The sequence below is a fragment of the Eumetopias jubatus genome, unplaced genomic scaffold (assembly GCF_037043125.1).
Source record: "Eumetopias jubatus isolate StellerSeaLion01/CBP00866 unplaced genomic scaffold, mEumJub1_p1.0 scaffold_1, whole genome shotgun sequence".
Lineage (NCBI taxonomy): Eukaryota > Metazoa > Chordata > Mammalia > Carnivora > Otariidae > Eumetopias > Eumetopias jubatus.
The window spans coordinates 188,897,000-188,921,559 of record NW_028274807.1 but is presented as its reverse complement, the minus strand read 5'-3'; the positions used below and the strand labels follow the sequence as shown (position 1 = coordinate 188,921,559).

General features: G+C 45.9%; 1 protein-coding gene across 2 annotated transcripts in view; it reads left to right on the top strand.

The window, feature by feature from the left end:
• Positions 1–322: 322 nt before the first annotated feature.
• PTPRG (protein tyrosine phosphatase receptor type G) overlaps positions 323–24,560 on the top strand; it is a 696,389-nt gene continuing 672,151 nt past the window's right edge. The window contains exon 1 of one of the 2 annotated variants that reach the window (XM_028110376.2): positions 323–422. In XM_028110376.2, the coding sequence (XP_027966177.1) occupies positions 338–422 (85 nt within the window). In that variant the 5' untranslated portion in view covers positions 323–337. The remainder of the gene's footprint in view (positions 423–24,560) is intronic. The other variant, XM_088021953.1, reaches the window with a different exon arrangement.

Sequence of the window (24,560 nt, the reverse complement as noted above, 5' to 3'; positions counted from 1 at the left end):
GCGGTCCCTGCCTGCCCCGGGCCCCGGGCATCGTCGCCGCCCGCCGATTCCTCGCCCTGCTCGCTCGGCTTGCTCTTTTTTGAACGGAAAGCAGCCCTTCTCCACCGAGGATCGTCCCCAGCGTGGCTCCGCGTTCCCGGTCACTTTTTGAGATTTTTCCGGGGGGCGCTCGGCGGCTTCCCGGATTCCAGGGGGACTCGGGCCGCCGAGCGCGGGGGGCCCGTAGAGCGGGCGAGCAGGGGAAGAGCCAGGGTTTAGCGGAGGCTCACACGGAGACAAGAACTTATTCAACAAGTTTACCCCCCTGCCTTCTTCTTTTCGATGTGCGTTTTCGGACATGCGGAGGTTACTGGAACCGTGTTGGTGGATTTTGTTCCTGAAAATCACCAGTTCCGTGCTCCATTATGTCGTGTGCTTCCCCGGTGAGTGCCGGCCGCTGAGGGGACCCGGCCCTGGCCGGCGCGCGCGGGGGATGCGGAGTTGTCTCCGCGGCACGGAGCTCGGGCGCCCGTCCCGGGGACCCCAGAGAGGGTGAAGGGGGGCCGGGCAGACGGGGAGGAGAGAGGGATCCGCTCCGCTGGTTCTGGCGGCGTTTAGAGAGGCTGATGGTTGGTGTGGGTGGAAGCAGGGGCTGGCCGGGAAAGGGGGACAGGGGCCGTAAGGGTCTGCTCTCGCTCAGGTTTTGGGGGGGTCTGGGGGAGCCCGAGTAGGAAGAAAAGCTCGCTTTGCTGATCCGTCACCGTTCGGGAGAGCCAGAGCTCTGGGGCGGTTGAAGAGACTGGGGCCAGGGGAGGATGGTTCTAGATTTGGGGGGCCCAGGGTGCGCCTCTCGCCCCCGACAGGATTGAAGGAGCTCGGAAGGAAGGGGGACTTGCTTTGCTGCTTCCCGACCATTTGGAGAGGGTGTTAAGAGGTTGGAAGCTGGAGGCTGACCGTGGAGGATTGGGATGTTGGGAGCAGCCTGCGTACTCGTGTCCGGGGCGAGGGACGACCCCCGCTCGGGGCTGGGACGCGGGGCTGCCCTTCGGTGCTGGAGCGAGGCAGCCTTCACGGGCGCGGGGGCCGGGCGGAGCTGGGAGCAGGCGGTTTAGGGAGATCGTGGCTCCCCCAGCTCCGGCCCGCGGCCCCTTTTACCCTGCAACTCTGCTCCGCGGGGTTGCTCCAGTAGGGGCGCTGGGGGCGGGGGTGGTCGGCGGCTGGGTTGCTGTTCGCGCCGGGGCGGATTTTTTTCTCGTCTCGCATGCCCTCCCTACCTTCATCTTTGCCCTTTTACAGGCTGTTCGTGGCTGGCCGACCTAGACCCGGTCCTTTATGGCCGGGTTAAGATGGGAACGGTATTGGCCATTGGTGACGATAATACATCACCGCACGTAGCGGTGTGCGGCTCGGCGACCCTCCACTACCAGCCCTCCACTGGCCGACCCTCTTTCCTCTCCCCTCCGGAAGGGCAGAGACCAGCCGCCCCCCTCCCTCGTCCCCCCCCCCCCCCCCCCCCCGCTACAGCTACACCTACACCTACACCTACACCTCTGAGCTCCTTTGAGTCTGTCCAGCACCCTCCCCTGGAGTGGAGGCCACGTCCTCTGCCCTAGCCTGGGGAACGGGTGGGAAGAAGGGGGTGATTCGCTTTTTCATCTCGTTGTCCTAGGGATAGAGAACTCCCCAGTTTTTCTGCCCTCTCATCCATTAACTCTTGGCTACCCAGAGGTGGGGGTTATCTGAACGAAAAAAAAGGAACGTGCCCTGATGTTTCTGCTCTCTCTGGTCACAGCCGCCTGTCCCCGAGCGGCCTGAGCGCAAGGTTTTGGTGCAGCGGGCCCCCCAGCTCCATCGTGCGCCCTGCAACAGGGCGCGGGCGCTCTCGCTGCCCTCGGGGACCTGCTTGGGGAGTGGCAGCGAGTGTCCCTTTTGCAGGCACAGGGGTGGCCTCGAGCAGAGAGGCAAAGCACAGTCTTTTCTACGGCACCCCCTTTCCCCTCTGCGCATCCTCCTGCCCTCGGAGCCGCAGGGAGCTCCTGCCACTGCCCAGGAACCCAGCTCGGATGGCTAGCGAGGACGTGTGCCCACACTAACCCTGAGGCCTGCGGTTTGCCTACCAGGGTCCTGCTTCCACGGGGCTGGGGGCGGCGTGGACATTTCCCTTTTAAAAAATGCCCTCTGTCCCTTAAAAGACTGTTGCTCCTTCTAGACTTTCTTTGCCGTGGACTTGCCGGCTGAGTGGGCTCAGGTGCACAGTGGGGTCGAGCTTTGTAAGGGTCACGCTTTAATGGGGGCAGGGGGAGGCAGCAGGAGAGCAGCCTTGCGAAATAAGAGGAATTTCTAATTCCATGTCTGGCGTTATCCTTAGCTCGGGTATGCAGCCAGTGGGTTGGCCGTGGTTTTCTTTTCCCTGATGTCTCAGGAAGCTTGAAATCCAAAATGGGACCTCCAGTGATACCGCCTTCGTGGGGCTTGGACAGTTTTCATCTTCCACATTTTCTTTTCGTGCCCACGCTGCGAGGTAAATAGCACATTCCCTCGCCTCGGAGCCTAAGGGTGTCGGAAAGGGAAGGGGCAGTGGTGTGAGGCACGGGGAAGAGGGTCTGTGGTTCGGAAAAGTGCCTCCGGAGAGGGCACAGCGAGCAGCCTTTGGAACCAGGCAAAGTTAAAAATGTCAGAGCCGGCTTTCCGTTTTTCCAAGGTGCCGCGACGCCGCTGGACCTCAGGGGGCGCCCCTGAGCCACTGGTTGGGCTCCTACCACCTCCACTGGTCCGGCTCGGCCTTCTGGGTGCGGTGGGGCGGCGGTGGGAGCGGGGACCCGGCGCACGCGGCCGGGTTCCGAGGCTCGGGAGCTGCGGGTGCGCCCTGGAGCGAGGAGGCGGCCTCCGCTGGGCTCTGCTGCTCCTGGCCCGCTCGGAACCCGGTGGGGGCCTGCGTTGGCTTTGGGACCCCCCCTTCTTGCCCTCTGTAACCTCGGAAGCCTTTATCTGGTTGGCACGACGGATAAAGATGCTTCTGGTGTTGGATTAGGGTCCTCCTTGTGAGGTCTTACCCCAAATCCCTCGTTATTTTGTTTGTTTTCTCTCGGGATGACCGAAGTTAGATTTGTTCTCAACTCTTGTTCAGGATACAGGATATCTGTAATTTGGGAGGGTTTTGGAAACAGCCCTGCCGTGGATCTTTCCCCAGCTAGTCGGAAACAGTGGCTTTTAGTCTCCCAACAACAGTACAGTATATGGCAGGTGTGGGACCCGCATCTCGGTTAGTGTTTAGAGTGGTATTTCCACTTTTCAGAGCAGAAGTGTTAGCAAACATATTTCAGTGCATAGTACCATTCTTTTCCTACATCTTTTAAAAAAATACTCTTACAGAAAGATTTATGAAAATAGGAAAATATAATGGATCCCTATGGATCCCCCTACCCACTTACAGCAGTTATGAGCTCAACCTTTTCTGTCCACCGCCACCCTCCCTAACACCTGCTTAGTTTAAAGCAAATCTTATGCATACTTCTTTTAAGCATTTGGCATATGTATCTAATCATTGGGAGTCTAAGTGCCGGCAACAGGATATAAAATACGGCACTTGAGAGGGTTAACATTTTATGTATTTTACATTTGTAAGCTATTCAGCAGAAACGTAAAAAAAATTTTTTTTTAATTGATTTCTTCTTTCCATCCTCAGTGAAACCGTTCTCTTTGATTCTGGTATGTTTGTACCATAATTACATTACATCTAGGAGGCTGACATTGGAAACACTTCAGATGGATAAGCTTTGCTGTGTACTTTGGATGTGTCAGAATCAGAGGATCCATGATTGATGTCTGGTGAATCTCTCTCCAGCGTCTCTTGGTGCATTTGCATGTACATGCTTATTCCTGATGGACATTCTATATGGCCTTCTTAGAAAAATGCAAAAGTAATGTTCGAAAACCAGCAGTCTTACTCTTTAGGGATGGAGTGAGAAATCATGCATGTCCCCCCACACCCTAACCCCCACGTGAGATATTCTGTTCCAACATGAAGAATCTTTGTCCAGTCTTGAAGCTTCGTCCCTTTGTGGTATACAGTCTTTTCATGTTTCCGTCTAAACAGTGTTCCTCTTACAGAGCTGATGAAGTTAGAACATTAATACAAATACACCTATCAGGACTCTTTAGAAATGGGAAGTTGCTGTTGCTGGAGGCAGAAAGGTTAAGGAAAGGTTGGCTGAAAAGAGAAAAAGATCTATCCAATAGTGAAGCATCTCCCCTTAATTATGGACTTGTTTTCACCGAGTAAAAGATTATATCGTTTACATGAAGCAGTGCAGGGATAGTAAAACAAAACAAAACCCCTTTCACGTTCATCTTTGTGTTCTGAAAAACTCCCAAGTTAATGTGGTATAATCAGTTATATATTGGTGTACCAGTTGGAATGGACTTCTGCCGTTCATGTAAGATCATTAAAAATGCCCCATAGCAGTTGTTAATTCAGACCACCCCCCCATCTTCCTCCCTCCCTTGTTTTTCTGGAAACTTCTTAACTAAAAGGACAGTCTGGACACTTAACCATTAACCTTACCTAGGTGAAGACAGCAAATGTTGCTAATGCTTTGTTGCTTCACCTCTTTCCTTTTATGTTTTTTTTATCTGAATTTCCATTCAATATTTTATTTGCATAGCATGCAGGATAATGCAGTGGTATTTCTAAGCAGGTAAAGCTTATAAGATGGGTGTACATTCTGAATTGCAAGAATATAAAAATTATGATTAACATTTTCATCCTGGGGCGTATCTTCATGTGGCCACATTTCATAAAGCAAAACTTCCGAAGTTATCTGAAGTTATCTCAGAAATTCTTGATTCTCTACCCCCTTCCCTCCCCAATAAGCCCTTGATGTGCTTTGGTACAGGTTGACCACTATCAGGCGATAAGTGGTAATCACTGAAACTACATTTTTGGCTGTATGTGTGGAGAATAAAAGGCCTGTATATCTAATAATATGAGGGAGGCCAAGGAGGTGTGCCTGGCTCCTAGCAGAGGTCATTTTAGGCAAAGCTACTAAGTACTGTATAGGGCTTCGTGGAAAGAAAAGAGATGTTCAGTTGAGAAGAGCCTGCCCCCAACAGGCAGTGGGAGTTGCTTATGGAGTTTGTCCCCGAATGAGGTTGCTTGGGCACCCATTAAGTCCTCACTAAGTATTTGCAAACGATGAAAAGATCAGGTACTTTGGATTCCCTGCCTGAGAAATGGGAATGACCATCTTGCTTGTAAAGAACTGAATGCCGGACTATGGCGATTTTCTGTGCACTTAAAAGATCAGAGGCACATTTGTAAGGTAAAGTGTTATCTGTGTCTTTGTTTTGACTTTTTTGGGGGGGTTCCAGAGGGCAGGGTTGTGTTTATGAGGAATTGTAACCAAAAAAAAAAAAAAAAAAATCCAAAAAGGACATGTGTTTTAAAAACCCTTTGTTTACCTCCCTGCTTTTTCCTACAATTCCTCTTTGTCTCCAGTTTCCAAGACCATGGAATTGTTAATGTCTCTTTAAAAAAAAATAAATCTGGAAGTAATGTAGGTGAGTTTCATTTTGAGGACTGATGATTGAGATCTATAACAGATACGTTTGTGGCTTGCTCCCATTCTGAAGAGGATGGGAGGTTTGTAAGAGAGCTGTGTAAGATTGCTTGAAGTAGCTAGAGGGCTCCCTGTGCCACTGTGTGCTTCTATAGGGACACCTGTACTTGGAGGGGCCATTTTACCTGGTATCGTTCGTAGCAGAATCTTTGGTGTTTTGACAGGAAAAAATATATATGAGATGGCTTGCCAGGCCTCTACAGGTTCAAAGATTTTATGAATATAGTGCTTGGTAAGCTTCTTTTCAAAAACATTGTAAAAAAGTGCTTTTAGGGTTACATGGAGGAATGACTGGACCAGGTTGGAGATGTGGCCGGCTTCTCTTTTTGAAGCCCCTCTAGCTGAATTGGGTGGTGTTCCTGCTGTACTGGGTGTGGGAGGCAACTTTCACATTGAGGGAGAACTTTGTTTCTTTTGAGGGTCACTGCAAGGAAAAGTCTTGTAGGAGCCTGAAACTTGTTAATACTTTCTGTTTTTGTTTTTAAGCCAGGTAGCTATGGAGAATTGTACTGAATATATTGAAGTATGTAATATTATGGTCTTGCGGGCAGCTGTGCTGCCTTAGACAAGTTACTTAACTTCTCTGTGCCTGTCTTTTTTTCCTCTTTCTCTGTGAAGTGGCACAGCGATAGTACCCCGACTCCTAAGGTCTTTGCGGGGCTTGAGCAAGATTGCATGCTAAAGGACTGAGAACTTTGCATGGTCAACAGTAAGTGCTCAGTACATTAGCCATTTTTATTTTACGTGTACTAAAGAGATTTGAAGAGGAGTGTACGGGAAGAGGAGACTAGAGCCGAAAAGGACAACTGTATGTAAAAACAAAAACATTTAAGAAGTATTTACATAAACTTGCGCAATGGGTTTTGGACCTGGTTTTGCTGTTGAGGGCCAGGAGTTAGAAGGACTAGCAGGAGGATATCCCATGTGAAAATAGTGAAATGGTTAGTTTTTGAGGTTTAAATGAGAAAGCCTCAACAAAGTCTGAGAGACCTCCTCGCTCACATCGCAAAGGAGGGTCTCCATGTCCCCAACTTTAAATGGGAAAAATGTTTTCCTCAGGTTTAAAAGGTGCCACGTGAACCTCCAAGGTGTTATCCTTTGTAGAAGGAGCTGCGTGGTCCTGCACCCTGGGATGCTGATTCTTCTCAGGCCTTCTGGACTGTGTTGTAACCCAGGAGGATGAGTGTGCCTGTTACTGTAATTTCTGGCTCTTAATTTTGTGCTGCTGTTGGGGAGCAAACCGTACCATTTGGGTGTTGCTTTTATTTTGTACTTGTATGGCCCTTGGAACACAGGCACGTCCCTGTCTCCATGTCTTCATGGCTTCAGGCTTGCAGAGCATGCAGGAGAGAGCCCCACACCGTGCATAGCTTCTGCCCTCGAATCAATTTATTGCAGACTGAAATCAGCATGATGGTTTTCTGGCCAAACAACAAAATGCGATTTTCAGCCACTCGACTTAGCTATTTTGGGGCTTGTGGCAAAGTGACACAGTTGGCTGCTAAAATCTAGCAACTAAAAAAGAAGAAATGAAAGCATAGTTCATGGAATATGTAACACTTCCATGTAAGAAAATAGGACAACTGATCTTATTTTTGGGTCTGCGATAGTATTTTTCTAAACGAGGAGAGCGAAACAGGTTTGTGGATTGATATTGCAATGGGTATACTTTTGAGGAATTCACACTGGTTGTATGATCCAAGAGGTAGTTGAATTCTTAACCACACTGCAGCCTTGTAAACTCCACAGTACACTTAAATCAGATAAATGCATCAATTTGGAATAGTTTGGATAGAGGACACAGCCATAAATAATATACCAAATATGAAAGCACAGGCCAGATCAGTGAGGAAATGTCATTGACTTTTTGCAAGGGTAGAGTTAGTCACACATTGGATTTATTTACAAAGCAATTGTTATTTATAAATGATTTCTTTTCCACTTTTTTTTTTTTTTAATTCACTTTTCCTGAAGTGTTTCCATTCAGCAAGTGTGGAGGCCGAGAGCTACCTGTGCTCTTGGCTGTGGTACTTGGTAGTTGGGCTGCCTTGGGCAAATTACCCAACATCTTGTGGAAGTGGGGCTGAGTGGTGTTGGTGGTCTGGGAGGTTGAGATAGATATATCTCTTCTTCAGGAACCACTCTAGGACCCCAGAGGCTTAGGCTGAAATTCTTGTTCTATTACAGCAGTGTTTCCTTGGGCAAATGGGCCTCAGTTTTTTAATCTATAAAATGGGAACAATGGTTATACTAGCTCACACTCACCAAGTGCTTGCCATTATCCAGGCACTGTGCCTAAGCTTTTTTTTTTAAAGATTTTATTTATTTATTTGAGAGAGAGAGGGAGAGAGCATGAGCAGGGGGATAGGCAGAGGGAGAAGCAGACTCCCTGCTGAGGGAGCCCGATGTGGGACTTGATCCCAGGACCCTGGAATCTTGACCTGAGCCGCCCAGGTGCCCCTGTGCCTAAGCTTTTTATGTACCTTTGATCTACCTGGAAGTAGAAACTGAATATATTTGCTTTAGGATGAAGTAACTAAAGCTGAGCGAAGTTGTCATTTATCCAGGGTATCACCCTGTAGTAAGTGGGGGGTGGCTAGAATATGTCTCTCTTAATCATCTGTCAGGATAATTTTGAATTTCAGACTGGTTGTGTTTGTTTGAAAACTGTTTCTCCAAATTACATAGGAAGGCCAATTAAGAGACAGACCCAGCCTGGTGTATTTTGCCCTCCTTATTTTCCCATATAAGCGAGGACCATAAACACTGGGTGAAGTAAAGGTGTCTTCCTGTATTTGCCACACATAAATAAGGAAATAATGCAATTAGTATAGGACTTTATTTGGTTTCATTGAAGAGATGAGCTTTCAGCAAATTACTTTAGCTTCTCAATAAGGTGATAATAACTGTGGACAGAGGGAGTTTGTTGGCGGTAAGTTTTTTTGATTCCTCTTCAGAGTGATCCAGTATAGTCTATAATTTGAGAACTTTTGTTTGGGGCATCAAATAAGGTTATGTTCTAACACTGTGGTATTATTACTCTCCCATATATCATTTAAGTGTGGGCTGCAGGCTCTGGAGCTCAGCTATCCTGGTTGTTTCCTTTTTTGACTGCAGGAGAAGGTCCGAGGGAGTTATACCTGGGGGCAAGAGATGATTTAGGTTCTGGATTTTTCCTCTGCAGTTTAGAACTAGCCACGGGAGCCAGCCAAGCCAGCTGTGGGATCTAGGCAACACCCTCTGTTTCTTTGGGGTTTTTCCCCCCAACACACCCTTAACTAAATGGCTTCTGAGATTTGTCTGAAATTTTAGGGATTGTTGATGCCAGGCTGGGCAGTTGGGGAGGTCGTGGCCTTCTGTAGTATGCAAGTCAAATGCTCACTGCATATGATGCTGTGATTTCTGAGATGTACTGCTTAACTTTCCTCTGAGAGCTCGCTTCCTAAGGCTCTGTCTATGAACCCTTTGATTATGTTGCTAACCTTGTGACAGAGTATCCCGAGGGAGTAGCAAACAAGGTGGTGAGTGGATCTTGGTTAATGGAATGCCTATAAACTGTTTTTTTTTTTTTTTTTAAACATTAAACCTTATTTCTCCAGGAGTTCAGGGAAAAAAATGGAGGCTTGTTCATGCCAATCAAGTTATGTATGGCCTTTAAAATGAACATGATTTGTGATTGGGGTTGGGTCGGTGGGGGGGCAGGATTCTTTGTCTTAAAAAGAGAACACAAAGTTGGTTCTGGATCTTACTCTGGAAAAGAGAAACGGAGACAGGCCAGTCATTCGGGTTATCTGGAGTTCTGCAGGGGGCATCTGGCCATACTGTTTTGGCCATAGTGTGTTGAAAAGAAAAAAAATGAAATTAAAAAATTGGGCCTTTTTGCATTTATGCCATCAAAAAGTGTATCCTGAGAACTTACAGTGTGCCAGGTGCTGTTCTAGGCCCTGGGGGGTGGGGATAGTGGTGACCAAAACTCCTGTCTTCATGGTGGCTTCCCATAGAAGTCTGGGTTACTCCTGAAAAATGGGAAGGTATTGCAACCTAGGGCCTGTGTCCTTGCTTGGCAACAGCAGTAAGCTTGAATTCAGTAATGGCTGCCCTCTGAGATGGGGCGCTCACCTGGCCCGCAGAGGTTATTTACAACACTCAGCTGGTCCCTGGAGGTGTTTGCCATCTGCCTGTGGGAGATTTCTGTTTCTGCTTGAGGGAAAGATTTTTTTGTTACTGTCTGTTTGAGGTTTTGTCTTCTCTGGATTGGTTGTATGTAAATGTAGATGTATGCATCTGTGTTACTGCAAGGAAGACCATCCCTGGCTGATGGAATGACTTCGTTCCTATCAGTCTGGCCAATGAAAGCTGGAGCTCAGCTCTGCTGGTTGTGTCCTTTTTTTGCTCTGTAAGTGGCCTGCTGCTTGGGTATTTTACAGTAACATGGTGACTTCTCTTGCTGATCTAAATTGCTGTTGGCTTATTCAATTTTTAAAAAAAGTTGTTTAAAAAATGTATCATTTAAGAACTAGCTGTCTTGGTCACTTTCTTGTTACCCAACTATCCAGGAAGGGGATGATGGTGGTGGAGAGTAGAGGTGGTTAAAGAGGATGGTGACCAATATAGAAGGATCCGAGTCCATTAATAGTGCAGATGTCGTTTTAGTGGGTCCCTTGCCAAAGATGTTTTTCACATAACGTCCTTGAGCCATAATTTTTTTTTTGCGTATGATACCCATGCATGGATTAATATATGATAGAAATATCCCACTTTAATTTTTCCAACAACATAGGAGAACCTAGACTTTGAATGAAGTAAATGGCCAGCTTTTGGCATAGACAGATGGAGGATTTGATTTCTTTGCCCTCCTTCCAGCACATTTCCTTAAGTGGCCATTCTAGTATATGGCATATTCACATGAATTCCTCATATATGATTCAGAGCCTACGTAGGCTGTTCGCTCTTTGAGACCAGGATGTCATTCCTCCTTCCGTCTGCTCTGTCTTCAGTATCTAGGTGGTGTTAGTCATATTTGAGGACTGATAGAATGAATGCTCCCTAAAACACTTAAGAGAACATTTTATAAGACATTGATATCATTGTGTATGGTTTCCAGAAATCTCACATTTGTAAATTGTATCATCATTAGAGATACGACATCCAAGGTTAGCTTCTTCCTTAAAAGAATTCAGAGTGTATATATTGTCATGGTGTTTGAAGTCCCATCTTTTAAAGAGAGAGAAGCTAAATTTGCACCTTCTGTTGCTCGCCACCGAGGTATCTTTTGCTGGAAACAAAATAAATTCTAATTAGAGTCGAATGTCTTAAGGGGCAGCAGGGTTATGTTTTGATGGTCACAAACTTTTTTTTTTTCCTTCTCTGTGGAATAACTTAGGCTGCATTCTGATGAACTGGTATTCATTTCCATCCGTAGTACCCTAGGTGTTAAAGGGTTGATTCCAGAGGAGTAGGCAACCTCATTTCTGCTTCAGTTGTTCTAGTCCTAGTGACATGAGGTATCTAGAGGACAGCAGAGCTTGCTTGAGCTGACCATAGAGCCTGAAGATGAATGTTGATCTATTGCCTGGTAATGGCTTTGGGCGGGTTGGTCTAGGAAAAGGGCTTGCCTGAACTGATCATTTTGCTTGCTTGAAAAGTATTGGTTGACAACCTTGTCGAATGACCTTGATGAGACAGAGACTCACTGGTGCAGCATGGTGGTTCCAAATGTTGGCTAGACAGAAGCTGAGTTTTCTAGAACACATTGCTAGTCGACGCCCACCCTATTTTATTCTTCCATCCATTTGTTTTCTCAAACTAGTCATTTTCTCTGCTTACATGTGTGCAAAGGCCGTGTGGAGGGTAAGGACAATCACTTGACAGTTTTAGGCATCAGCCCCTCATTTTCTTGACTGATCAGCTTGTGCAGAAGCTGCTGAAATTATTTCTTGTGATAGAGGGTGGGTAAACACTGGCATTAAGAGTTCTTTCGGGACCTTTTTTTAGGATGTGCTTTTGAAAAGAGAAGCTTCTCAGTGACCGAGGCAAAGGGGAGCTGCTGGTTCTTGAGGTTTCTGCCTTCACTCGGATGCCAAGTGGAGGAAAAACTGATTTCTGGAGAATGTGGGGGGAAATGGTAAGCACTCTGGCCAGAGAAACAAAGGAGTCTGCAGAAATAATTTTTTTTTAAGTTTTTTTTTATTCATTTGAGAGAGGGAGAGACGAGAGAGCACAAACAAGGGGAGAGGAGAGAGGGAGAAGCAGACTCCCCACCGAGCTGGGAGCCCGACATGGGGCTCTATCCCAGGACCTGGAGATCATGACCCGAGCCGAAGGCAGACGCCTAACCATCTGAGCCACCCAGGCGCCCCTGAAGAAATAATTCTTAACGTGCCTTGGGACCTTTAACAGTTTTGAGGAAATGAGACTTGAGACAGGTGGATTCTGGTGAAATAGGCCACTGGCAAGCTCATGGGCTTTGAATTGCACAGGTCTGTCCATCAACTTAAGTAACTGGCCCAACTTCGCGAATCCTGGCTTTCTGCTTTACTTACCTGGGCCAGTGACTTAAATTAGTTTTCTCATCTGTAAAATAAATAAGCGTTGAACCTTCTAGAGTCCTTTTGAGGATGCAGTGAGACTGTGAGTGCAAAGCACCAGAAAAGCATTAAGTACACAGGGCATTATAAATGGTGCCTAGCTGTTTTTAATAAAATCTATAAGAAATGCTTGCATAAATAGGTTCTTAGTTAATGCCCTGCCACCCCATGAAGAGGTGAGAGAGATGGCCCTCAGGGAGAGCGGAGATCCCACAGTTAATGAAACGGCCGAATCAGAATTTGAACTTGGCTTTCTAGATGGTGTCATGTTCCTTTGCTGCTAACAGAGTAGGTGGTGGATAAATTAAGGTGCATGTGCTACTCGGGAACATTTTCTATTGACAGAGATTTACCAAAGATGGCTATTAGGTTTCCATTTGCCCTGTATGCCCCCAGCTTGAAGGAACAGGTTTACAGTTACCCTTGGCATCTCATAACCGAAATTATCTATGTGGGTAGGATGTATATATGTCTGTTAACGTGGAGCCCGTCTTACCTGGTACACACACAGATGGAAATAGTCTGTGGAAGTCTATAGCATGTGTGTGTTCGTGTGTGTTTGTCTCCTTCTTGCCCCGGTGTTATTTTGCAGTTTTTCTACACAGGAATTAGAAATTGGCATTTGAGGTGAAGGTCCTCATTGCCCTAGCCTTGACAGACATTGCTTATTGATCCCCAAGCTCTTTCCTGCTGACACCTGAACTGGGTCTTGAAATTCTTTGTCAAGAGTTGGCCTGGAGAGGACTTTTGTGCCATCGCTGCTATTCTGAGACATTTAGCCAGCCTTAGAAGATAGCATAAGGAAAAGCATTTCCAAGGGGCTTTTATAGTCTTGCTGCTATAGGGGCGATTTTTAAGCCATGGAGCTATTTTGCAATTGACCTGAAAGAGCAGGTATCAATAGCAGGTATCATGTGCAAAGGCTTCCTGATCCATGACATTGATTTGACTCACGTTCATTTATTCAAGGGGAAAAAAATCCAATCTCTTGGTGGTGGTTACATCATAGGCTAACTGGTGAGCTTTACTAATGCAGGTTTAGGGACTTAAAATTGGTTGCTTATTTTTCCTTTCTTCAAAGCCCAGAGGTTTTGCATCAGATTAAGGCTCCTGTAGGACTGTTTGTATTCCAAAGTGACACCTTTCTGAATTCTTAGCTATTTAAGTAAGTGTTAAGTATGGGCTTGGTGACAGCAGTCTTTAAAAGTGTGACTGACTAAATGGATTCTTTCCCCCTGTTGTTTACATCTGGTAAAGTGTCTTGTATTTACTCTGAATAAATTCATTGTTGCCTTTAGGTAGCTTGTTTCTCAAAATTTGTGTGGTCCCCTGATCAGGGTTATTTTTGCTACCAAAATTGGACAGCAGGGATAGAAGGTGAAAGGGATTCTTCTGTGAAGTGACATCGGATAACTCTTTGGTATTTGGTAATACACCAAGTACTTGGAGGACGTCAAGTAATCCTGTATTTGTTCCCTGGATATGAATTTTTCTCCCTGAAGGTCCCCTCTGTCTGCTATAGTAGCCACTGGCTACATAAAACTATTGAACACCCAAAATGTGGCTTGTCTGAATTGAGATGTGCTTTTTTTTTTTTAAGATTTTATTTATTTATTTGAGAGAGAGAGAAAGCGAGAGAGCATGAGTGGAGGAACGGGGGACGGCCGGGGGAGGGAGAGGGAGAAGCCGACTCCCCGCTGACCAGGGATCCCGACGCGGGACTTGATCCCAGGACCCTGGGATCGTGATCTGAGCTGAAGGCGGATGCTTAACCGACTGAGCCACCCAGGCGCCCCTGAGATGTGCTTTAAGTGTAAAATGCACACTGGTTTTCAAAGACATATGGAAAAAGTATGTAAAATAGCTCATTACAATTTTACATTGATTGTCTATTGAAATGATAATATTCTCAATATATTGGGTTAAGTGGAATGTATTATTAAAATTTATATCGCCTGTTTCTTTTTACCGTTTCATGTGATGTGACTACCATAAAACTTAAAATTACATATGTGGCTTGCATTCCTCTTTTGTATTGTAGTTTTATCTGGTAGCAAGGGTTTAGAGTTCTCTTTCCAGGCTTATCTCGCCTTCCAGAAGAGCATTTCCCAGCTGGCCCCTGGTGTGACAAATCACCTCTCTTCCCCTACCGTATCTTTTTAACACATAGGGCCAGGAGACTCCTGTCATTGGTGGAAGGGCTTGCCTCCTGGAAGGCGCTGTCCCTAGCAGGCACTAGTCTGGGTATCAGGATAGTGAGTTGAAGTCATTCAGCCATGTGGGCTTGTCTGCCCATCTGTGAAATGGGGTAACAGTCCCTGCTCCGTGAGGTTGTTGAAGGACTAAATGAGGAAAGCGGTGTAAGGCAGTTGACACAGGCCCTGGCAGATAGTAAGCATTTGAAAATAACAGCCATTATTGTTATTTTACTAGCTCCTGAGTGGGCATTTGGCAGAGTTCCTGGCTTTGGTTTCTCCATCTTCTGGTTCCAGTTGATGATGCATTGTGGGATCTGTGGAGGGTTGCAGAGCCGACCTGCATGCTTTTAAAACGCCAACTTCTGCTGCCCTGGACATGCAGGACAGCGTGAAAGACCTTGAGCATTCTGACTGAGTTTGTGCTCAGCAGTTTGAAAGGCAGAATGGGCCTCGGAGATCTTCAGACTTGCAAGCTGGTTGTGGGGTTGTCAAGAGTGCTAATCCATCCCAGTGCCTGTTCGCTCCTGCCTGGTGGGAGGAGGCTGTGGAATGTTTCCTCATGCAGCACCCTGGGCCCTTGCTTTTGTTCTCCTGTGTATTTGGTTTTATTGAGGCCCAAGTTCCCATCTCTAGTTAATAGCCAAGTTCATAGCAGATCCACGTGCTGGACTGCAGGCTGTCAGCATTGGTCCAGGCGTTAACACAGCTGTGGATTCGGTGAGTTGGAGCAGGTGCATCTATGGAGTGTAGAGCTGTCCATACTCCTCTTAAGATGTTTGGTTTCTTTCTCCAACAGAATATGAAAATAGGAGGCTCTTCCAAGCAGAGTAAATATTCTGAACTTGCCAACCTGCTACTTAATTATGAAGTGGGAGATGGGGAAAATGCGAGAGAGGAACACCCTTTTCTTGGACAGCTCAGGTCCGCCTAGAAAGGGTTTCTAGCATTGGGTCCTGTGTATCAGTGCCCATCTGCAGGTCAGGAACTTGGGCAAGGGTGGCTGATGCTGGAAGGAAGTGGCTAGTTGGCTGGGAAGACCCATCCCTATTGAATTATTTTTCAGGGTCTGGTTGGGAATGCTTCCTTCACAGGGAATGTTTGACAAGGTGGACACATGCCCTTTGTTTGGTGCAGGTGATAAGAATCTGGCTTTCAGTTCTAAGTTCTTTTAGGAGGGATAAACAAGGATGTTGAAGTCCTCAAGTTAGAGTGTTGAAGGAGCATTAGCAGGTCCTCAGGACGCACCCTGAGTTGGCCGTGGACACCCAGGGGAGGGGTGGGGAGAGCAGCTGTGCATGCCCACGTGGAAAGGGCAAGAAAAGGAGTTCTCCAAGGACTTTCTTGTTCTCTTTGGCATAGCCAGATTTGAGTGACTCGTAAAGGAGCATGGTCCTCCAGGCCTTTCTGTCCACACAGAGCTTTAGTGTTTCTGTTGCCAGATTATCAGGGCACCTCCGTTTTTAGGTTTCCTGTGATCACCTGTGTCTGCTGCTCTGTCAGTTGCTTCCCTCTTGGTCTTTGACTCGGTCTGGGAGTTTTATACTCCTGAATAGTGTTTTCTGCTCTAAGCCCTGATTTCTAGAAAGAACACCTCCCTCCCAAGCCATTTTTGCTTGCAAGGGAGAGTGAGGATATCTGGAAATTTGGCTATTCCTCCTTCTCCAGGTGTTTTTATAGTGTGGCATGGCTAACATTCACTGCTGTTGGTTGAGCACCTACTATGAGCAGGTGGGCCACGCTAGGGGCCAGACACACCCTATTCGAAATCCTTGCATTTCTCAGGTGTGCAAGTAGAAATTCTGCTTAGTTAAGATACTTGCCCAGCATCAGATACCTTTGAAGGTGGGGATCCAAGTCTCTTGACTTCAAAGCCAGAAATCTTCTTCCGAACAACACGGGCTTCTATTAATAGATAATTGGCTTTGCACTTCTTGTGAATTGCACTCACTGGGTTGAACTCCGGGTTCATTCTGAAAAGGCAAAAGGCCAGGTGAGCGAGGACTGAAGGCTAACTTGAACAGTTGTCTTAATTCTTTCGCACTTGGCCAACATAGGGATATATGGGGTAGGGTCAAGTCTGTGTGTATTCTGACTTCTGACTAACTAACGTTGATGAAATGCTAGAATGCATTTTAAACTCAATAAATGATATGTATGTTAATAAAAATAAGGAAAAAAAGCCTTACTGGGTAAGTGTGTTTTATTCCTGTGGCCCAGAATAAAGTCAAAGGACTTAAAGATTATTATTTTCTTTTGGCTGTAGAAACCTTTCAGGAGCTCGTGGTAAATTACCTTGGATAACAGGATATAATTATACCTTTCAACCGCTGAAGGCATGTTTGCAAGGTACTGTGTGATTTGTACAGTTCCTGGAGGATTCCGAGTAGTTCCAGAGAAGTAATGTCTTTGATGGAGGGAAAATATTTCTGTTTCCTTCTTGCTCTCTTAGTCTCAGAGCCTAGCCCGCAGACATTCTCATTCTGACTTTTATAAGGCTTTGGGGCTCAGTCCACTCAGGTATTTTGTCAATATTTTTGGCATCATCTATAGCCAAGAAAGCAACCAGGTAATCGGGGATGCATTTTTGACTTTACTTACTTGGTGGTGGGTACTTCTAAAGGCGGAATAGGTAGGTGGACATTCTTTGAATAATGAACCCACCTCACTGAGTTCTCTTCTAGTTCCTTCCTGGAGAAGCTGTTGTAAATCTAAAGCCATCAGTTCCCTGGGAGAAAGTTGCCAAGGTTTGTTTTCTTCTTTCTTTCTCGCCACACCTGTTAATTAGTTCCAGACACTAGCTAATCAGATGGCAAGCGGGGAAAGCTCAAGGGTGAGAAGCAAGGTCAAATCAGTTGTCTTTCTCCCTATAACTGAAGCCCTCCTTGGAACAGAAAGGGTTTGCAAGGGTTGTTTTTCCTCTGTTCCCAAACTCTGTGTTTGAGTCATTTGTGAGTACAGCCTGCACGTGGTATGGGGCTCTTTGTCGCTTGTGATGTTAGATTTGTGCTCGCCTATTTGAGAGTATGTGGCTGCAAGAATGTGGGAGGGGAAAGCAGTGAGCAAAAGGGGCAAGGAGTAAATGAGAGAACCTAGAGTTGCTGCTTCATCTTGGCAGTTGCTGGATCCTTTTAAGTTTTTTGGCCGGGCATGCTAGATATATAAATAAATAAATATATAGAGATATATAGTATATAAATGATACAAATTATAAGGATAGCAACATGAGTGGCCAAAGTGATAAGTTGTTTTCAATACATTATTTTTTTTTAAAGATTTTTATTTATTTATTTGTCAGAGAGAGAGAGAGAGCACAAGCAAGGGGAGCAGTAGAGGCAGAGGGAGAAGCAGGCTCCTCACTGAGCAAGGAGCCCGATGTGGGACTCCATCCCAGGACCCTGGGATCATGACCTGAGCCGAAGGCAGACGCTTAACGACTGAGCCACCCAGGCGCCCCTCAGTACATTGTTTCTTATCTTGGCATGGCTCTTGAGATAGATAACTGCTTCCCTGGCAGGGCATGGAGAGGATGAAAGCTTGAACAGTTTAGCCAGGGTAGTGAACGCAGCTAGAAGGCAGTGTAATTTGAACCCAGGGAGCCTTTGCCTGTGTTCGACAAGTGTGGAATCAGTGTTGAATTTAACCATACACTCTTGTGTCTCTTGAGATGCTGGGAAGGGAAAGATGACCAGGTTCACTGTTGGGTGTGGCTGTTGACATCTTGACTTTGCTATTTCCAATCTATAGACTGAAATGAATGTCTGAGCTGTCCAGTGGGATGTCATGGTTTGTACCTACAAAGGGAGGGTATCCTCTTGTACATTAGGGCAAGGAAAGGAATGGATTCAAATCAAATAGTAGTGAAAACGCCTGTGTGTGTAGCACTTTGCTTCATGTTCATGGGGGTTCTAAAAATGTGTGTGAATTGGGAAAATAAGGTAAAGGCCCATAAAACAGTTTGCCTAGCTGTTTGGGGCTGAAGATATGATAAAATGGTGAAATACTGATTCAGTCCCTGAGTGTTTGGGAGCAATAGAGAGATGAGAAAGATACGTGCTCTCTAAGCCTCTGAAAGGCTGGCTGATACTGTCTGTGTGCACAGGAAGGAAGGGGGACCTAGTGAGCAGAGACAGGAATGATTCTGTTAAGGCGGGTTGACTCGTGGGTGAATGGGCGTATTCCAAGAGCAGAGTCATGCCATTCTGGGACATGGACCCGTGTCTGCCTTTATCTTAGCTGCTTCCTCATGGCAGAAAGCCACGAGTGACCGTCTGCTTGCAGATGGACCCTGTGGAGATTTGAGAGGCATGGGAGCCAATGTTGGATGCATTGGCTGGCTGCTGACTGCCAGGCAGAGGCACTCGGACTTGATTGTGGAGTCTGTAAAATTTCCCAGGGAGAGACTTTCTCCCATGGCCTTGTACACTGAGACTGTCGTGTTTTCTTGCTTCGTCCTGGGCTAGCTTGGTGTCCTTAGTCCCCGATTTCCTCATCCATAAGATGGGATAATGGTCATGATCATATAAGCTTGACATTTTTAGAATTAAGGCCCTGTCCCCTGCAAGCACTTGGCTATGGTCATTATTATTACTGCACTCTTGATTTTGCCTGCCCGGCATCCCTTCACCCTTTTTTGCTCTTAGCATCCTTGCTACTCTTGGGGTAATGATCCCTCCAGGACCTTCTGCTGATCGGGGGGCTCTATCCATCCCTCTTTGAGGCTGGCACAAAACCCAGGCGAGGTCGGTCACGGTCATACCTTTTCTCCCTGGAATTGGAGGGAGAAATATGGAAGGCAAGTGACACAAGAATGCTGACATTTCTCTTCGTTCCTGCTGTCTGAATTCCCAGAGCTGCCCTGATCCTTGCCCTTTCAGAAGCTGGATTGTTTGGCTGTTGATTGGATTCTTTGAGATGTCCCAAGTCCTTTCAATACATTCTTTTTTCCGCCTGTGTTAACCAAGGGTTGATTTTGGTCCTTTTCAATCAAAGGGCACCAGCGTCAGCCGGAAATACATAACGGGGTTGGTAACCAGGTGTATTGAGAAGGACAGGAACCATCTCCCTGGCCTTCCCGCAATAGTCCTTTAATAACGGCTTCATCCCTCCATTTCGCTTTTTTTGAGTTCATTCGTTTTGAGCTTTTTATCTCCAGGAATTCAAAGCGTTTTATTTTGGTGCTAGGGACAGCTTCTCTCGAGGAGACATGCTGATAACACTTAGCCTTAACTGCTTCTTTTGATTTTTGTAAATGAGAATCCAAAGGATCTGTAAGGAAATGAGTAAAACTTAATTGAATAACATTTAGAGGCGGAATTAAAAAAAAATAATAAAAAGTCCATAATGGTAAGAGACCCTGGAGGATGAGATTAATGCAGAGCTGTGAGTCCGGATGTGTATTTTGTCTGCACCTCCCACCCTGTCTATCATGTTGTAACTACTGCTTAGACCAGAGGTCAGCAGAGTGTCTGATGGCCTCCAGAGCTCTCTCTTATCATATCTTGTCCCTGCTCACAGTTTTCTCTGCTCGCATTATTGGACAGCAAATGTTCCAACCTAAATTAAAATCAATAAGAAGCAATTTCATTTTGTTTTTAACTACAAAGACATGTGCGCTTCCAGCAGAGCACTGTACCTTCAAGTAAAGTTCAGTTTTGTTTTGCTTCGTGTCTCTTTCCTCTTTCCGGATGGGGCCCCAAACGCATTAATTTTTCAGCGTAAGATGTTGCCGATGCTGCCCTGCTTTGATACAGGCCTCGTGGTCCTCCTCTTTTTTACAGCTGGGATGGTTGTCATCTGAGTTGTGCTGGTGTTTTGTAGATCCTTGGCAATCAAAGCACCATTGGGTTTGTCTAGCGATCACAGGAGAGCTTGTTGGAAATGCAGGACCTCGGCCCTGCCCCAGACTGATGGAGCCGGAATTTGCTCTGCAGCAAGACCCCCCCCCCCCACCCCGCCTCCCGGCTGATTTCCCACACCTTTGGAGTTTGGAGACTGCTCTTTGCCTTTGAATGGGAATGTTACTTTAATCTCCCTGGTTTTTGTAATGTTTTCTATTGAAGTGTAACAAGTGTTCATTGTAGAAAATAGGGGAATTCATAAAAGCACATAGAGGAGAATATCATCATCTGTAACCCCAACACCCAGTCATAACTAATGACTGACCATTAAGTTGTTGGTCTGTGGTCTTTTGGTGGGTTGTTGGAACGTTTAAAAAAAAAAAGCAATATTAGAATCATATCGTGAAATATATTAAAACATCTTTTATTCAGCGGAAAGCTTAATTCTCGGGAGAGGAAGGATGATCCAAGATCTCCTTTGGTCAATACAGAAGACTCTTGGAGACCTTCGTTTCTCCCAAACCTGTGTCATTTGTTAGGGACCTACTATGTGCCAGGTACTGCTACCTGCCTGTAGGACCCTTAAATCAGTAATCACAGAAGATGAAAATTTGAGACCCTTACTGGGCTTTTGATCCCTAGCATGCATTTTCTGGGTAGTTGAGACAAAGGAAAATTATTAATATGGCTTGCTTTTTACGGAATTTCCTTCCTTTGTATTTATTTATTTTTGCTTTGCTTTGCTCTAATACGGATTTGGAATTAACTGCTCCTTTGATTTCTCTGATTGAGCAGACCTTCCATCTGAAAATATTTAGGATTTGAAACTTAAGGTCGGGGAGGACAGCTTCTTCATCGGTGGGGGAAGAAAAGGTGGTTGTCTTGGCAGCAGAAGCTTGCTAATTACCCTGCCAGTTGTAATATCTATTTATGATGGAGGCACTGGGGACCCAATTAGCAGGTCATTTTCATGTCAGGGTTTTGGGAATGATACGGCAACCAGTGAGCACCTTCTCAGTGCAGGGGAAGTGGGGATGGTCTTAGATCTTGTCACCTGCTATAGCCACAGCTCACAGATGGGAAACTAAAATTCAGCTCTTCTGTCTGTTCATTTGAATCAACAGTTTCTAACGTCTTGTCTGCAGGGCCAACAGCATTAAAACATTGCTACTCTTGGGGCGCCTGGGTGGCTCAGTTGGTTAAGCGACTGCCTTCGGCTCAGGTCATGATCCCGGAGTCCCGGGATCGAGTCCCACATCGGGCTCCCTGCTCGGCAGGGAGTCTGCTCCTCCCTCTGACCCTCTTCCCTCTCGTGCTCTCTATCTCTCATTCTCTCTCTCTCAAATAAATAAATAAAATCTTTAAAAAAAAAAAAAACCAAACATTGCTACTCTTAAGAGATGCTGGCTTCCCAGGAAGGACCTGGCCATGGTGATGAGGCCAGAATCAGCAAACTGGGAACCACAGGGATGGGAGAGGCTGTGAGATCATCTCTGTGGTCTTGATTTGACATTTATCTTGGTGGAGGGTGGAGGGTGGGGGTCAGGGGTGGGGTATCTTCTTTTTCTGGACAGGATCTATTTGGATTCTTTCACTAGTGTTGATATGAAAAGACAGGGCATCAAGGGACAGACTGGGCAACCTTTTTCTACTCCTGTTTAATCCTAATCATTTGTAGGGCCAAGTATCACCTTGCTAGGTATCAGATGTCCAGGTATGTCTGTGCCCAGATATGTCCTTCTGCTTCCAGTCCTGTGACACTTGGTGTGCACCAAGGGTAGAGAGGTTGCCTGTGACCAGGCCACTAAAGGGGTCCCTGCTAGGGGGGATGGGGAGTGTTTTGCTTTTTTTCTTAACCCAGGGCAGAAATTCAGGTCCTATTGGTGACATCAGACACCATCTTGGTTTTACATAAGCATAATACAACCATCAACAGCAGAAAATTAACATAGAGACAGTGCTATTATCTAATCTATTGACCTCACTCGAATTTAGTCCGTTATCCCACTAATGTCCTTTATATGCAAACAACACATTTTAAGGTCGGTTTTTTTCTTTTCCTTTTTTTCTGGTTCAGGATCCAGATACTTGATTGCACATTGCTTGGGGTTGTCCTGTCTCTGTAGTCTTCTCAGATCTCAGACTTTCTTTGTGTTTCGTGAACTTGCCCTTTGAAGAGTATATATAGGCCACTTATTTTGTAAAATCTCTCTCACACTGAATTTGTGGCTGGGATGTTTACTCATGATTAGATTCCTGTTATTATTTGTTCTTTATTGCAGCTGGTACCCTGTTTCTGAGAAGAAACATAGAACTTGCCTCAGCTCTTCTCCGCCCCACCCCCCGCCTTCATGCCTCAGCTCTTGTTGTTCTGATACCCTTATTGGGGGCAGAAAGTTTTGAACATATACTCCTCATATACATATTTCTCTAAATTATAGATTATATTAGTCAGCTGGGGCTGCTTTAACAAAATATCACAGACTACGTGGCTTAAACAACAGAAATTTATTTCTCATAGTTTTAGGAGCTAGGAAGTCCAAGATCAAGGTGCTGGCTGATTTGGTTCTTAATGAGGATTCTCTTCCTGGCTGGCAGATGGCCATCTTGCCGTGTGAACATGGCAGAGAAAGAGAGAGCACACACGTGAGAGAGCTTTTGTTTCTTCTCCTAAGGGCACTCATGACCTAATTAAGTACCAAACGTCCCACCTCCAAATATTATCACATTGCGGCTTAGGCCTTCAACATCTGAATTTTGGGGAACAGAATTCATTCCATAGCATAGATGTACTATTATACTGATGTTATGTATCATAAAAGATTCCCAAAATACAAATTATGAGGGTCAAATGGATATTTATGTACATATTCATATAGATACACACACACATACTCTCCTATACATACATGTATGCGAACGCATAGATAATTCTGTTGTTTTCCTTCAAGTAGCCCAGTGCTGGAGACTCCTGCAAACAGCAGCTATGGTTGGCTCTCTACAGGGAGGAAAAATTAGTTGCATGATAGGTTGGGATTTCTTGGTCTCTGTAGGTTGTAGGATTTCCTCTGACACAGGGGTCGGCAAACCATAGCCTGGGACCAAGTGTGACCCTGCTGCCTGTTTGTGTATAGCCAGTGAGCTTACTAATGTTTTACATTATGGGGCACCTGCGTGGCTCAGTGGGTTAGGTGTCCCACTCTCGATTTCGGCTCAGGTCATGATCTCAGGTCGTGAGATTGAGCCCTGTGTCGGGCTCTGTGCTGGGAGTGGATCCTGCTTGAGATTCTCTCTCTCTCCCTCTGCCCCTCCCCTTGTTTGTGCTCTCTCGCTCTCTAATAAATAAAATCTTTTAAGAAAAAAGAATGTTTTACATTATTAAATTGTTGAAAAGATTAAAAAAGATAATTACTGAAGACAGGTGAGAATCATGTCGTTCGATTTTAAGGTCCACAAATAAAGTTTTATTGGAACACAGCTACACTCAGTTTTTTACAAACAGCAGCCCTACATGCCCGTACTACTTATCATATGGCCTGTTAAGGAAAAAGTTTGCCAACTTCACTCTGACACCATGTTATTAATGAAACTACCACCTGCTAAGTGATATGTGCCAGGTGATCTGAGCTTAGAGCTATCACAGCCCCATGAGGTAGGGGTCTGCTAATCTATCTTTTTCTAAAATACTGTCTCCATTCCCAAAGGAGAAACTAAGAAGCCCCCAGGGAGAAAAATTTGCCCCCAATTATAAGCCTGGTAAATGCAGGGGCTGGGGTTTGAAAGCAGCTTTTCTGAATGTTGGCTTTTGGTGGTTCGAGGCCATTCTGGACTTTAGAAGTCAGGTCATTGCTGGGGTGGTTGGGGGTCAGTGTGGGTAGCCCAGGCCGCTAGATGGCTCTGTGCAATTAAGTAGGCCTTGCCCATGGCCGTGTGTTTGGCATGCTGGGTACTGGTGGCTGCTTAAAGGGTTGAAGGATGGATAGATAGATGGGCAGACGATGCCTAAACCCAGTCTGAAAAATGAAAGTAGAATATGGGAGGTGTGGTCAGGCTCAGTTATTGGATTAAAGTTACAGAAATGGCCACTTCAAGCTGGGCTAGAGCAAGAGTCCTATGGCCTTAGGGAATCTAGGCAAGACGTTGAGGAGTTAGGAATACGAGCCGAGACTAGAAGCCCCGAAGGTGTCGGACCAAAGGTGTCCCAAGTATCCTGGTGAGTGGTTTCCGTGGCTGGCACAGTGCTTTGGGAATGCCTAGACCCCGTCTCTGTCTTCCATGGACGTGCGCCTTCTTAGGAGGATATCCTCTGTTTCTGATAGAGATGATGGGCCGGAAGCAAGG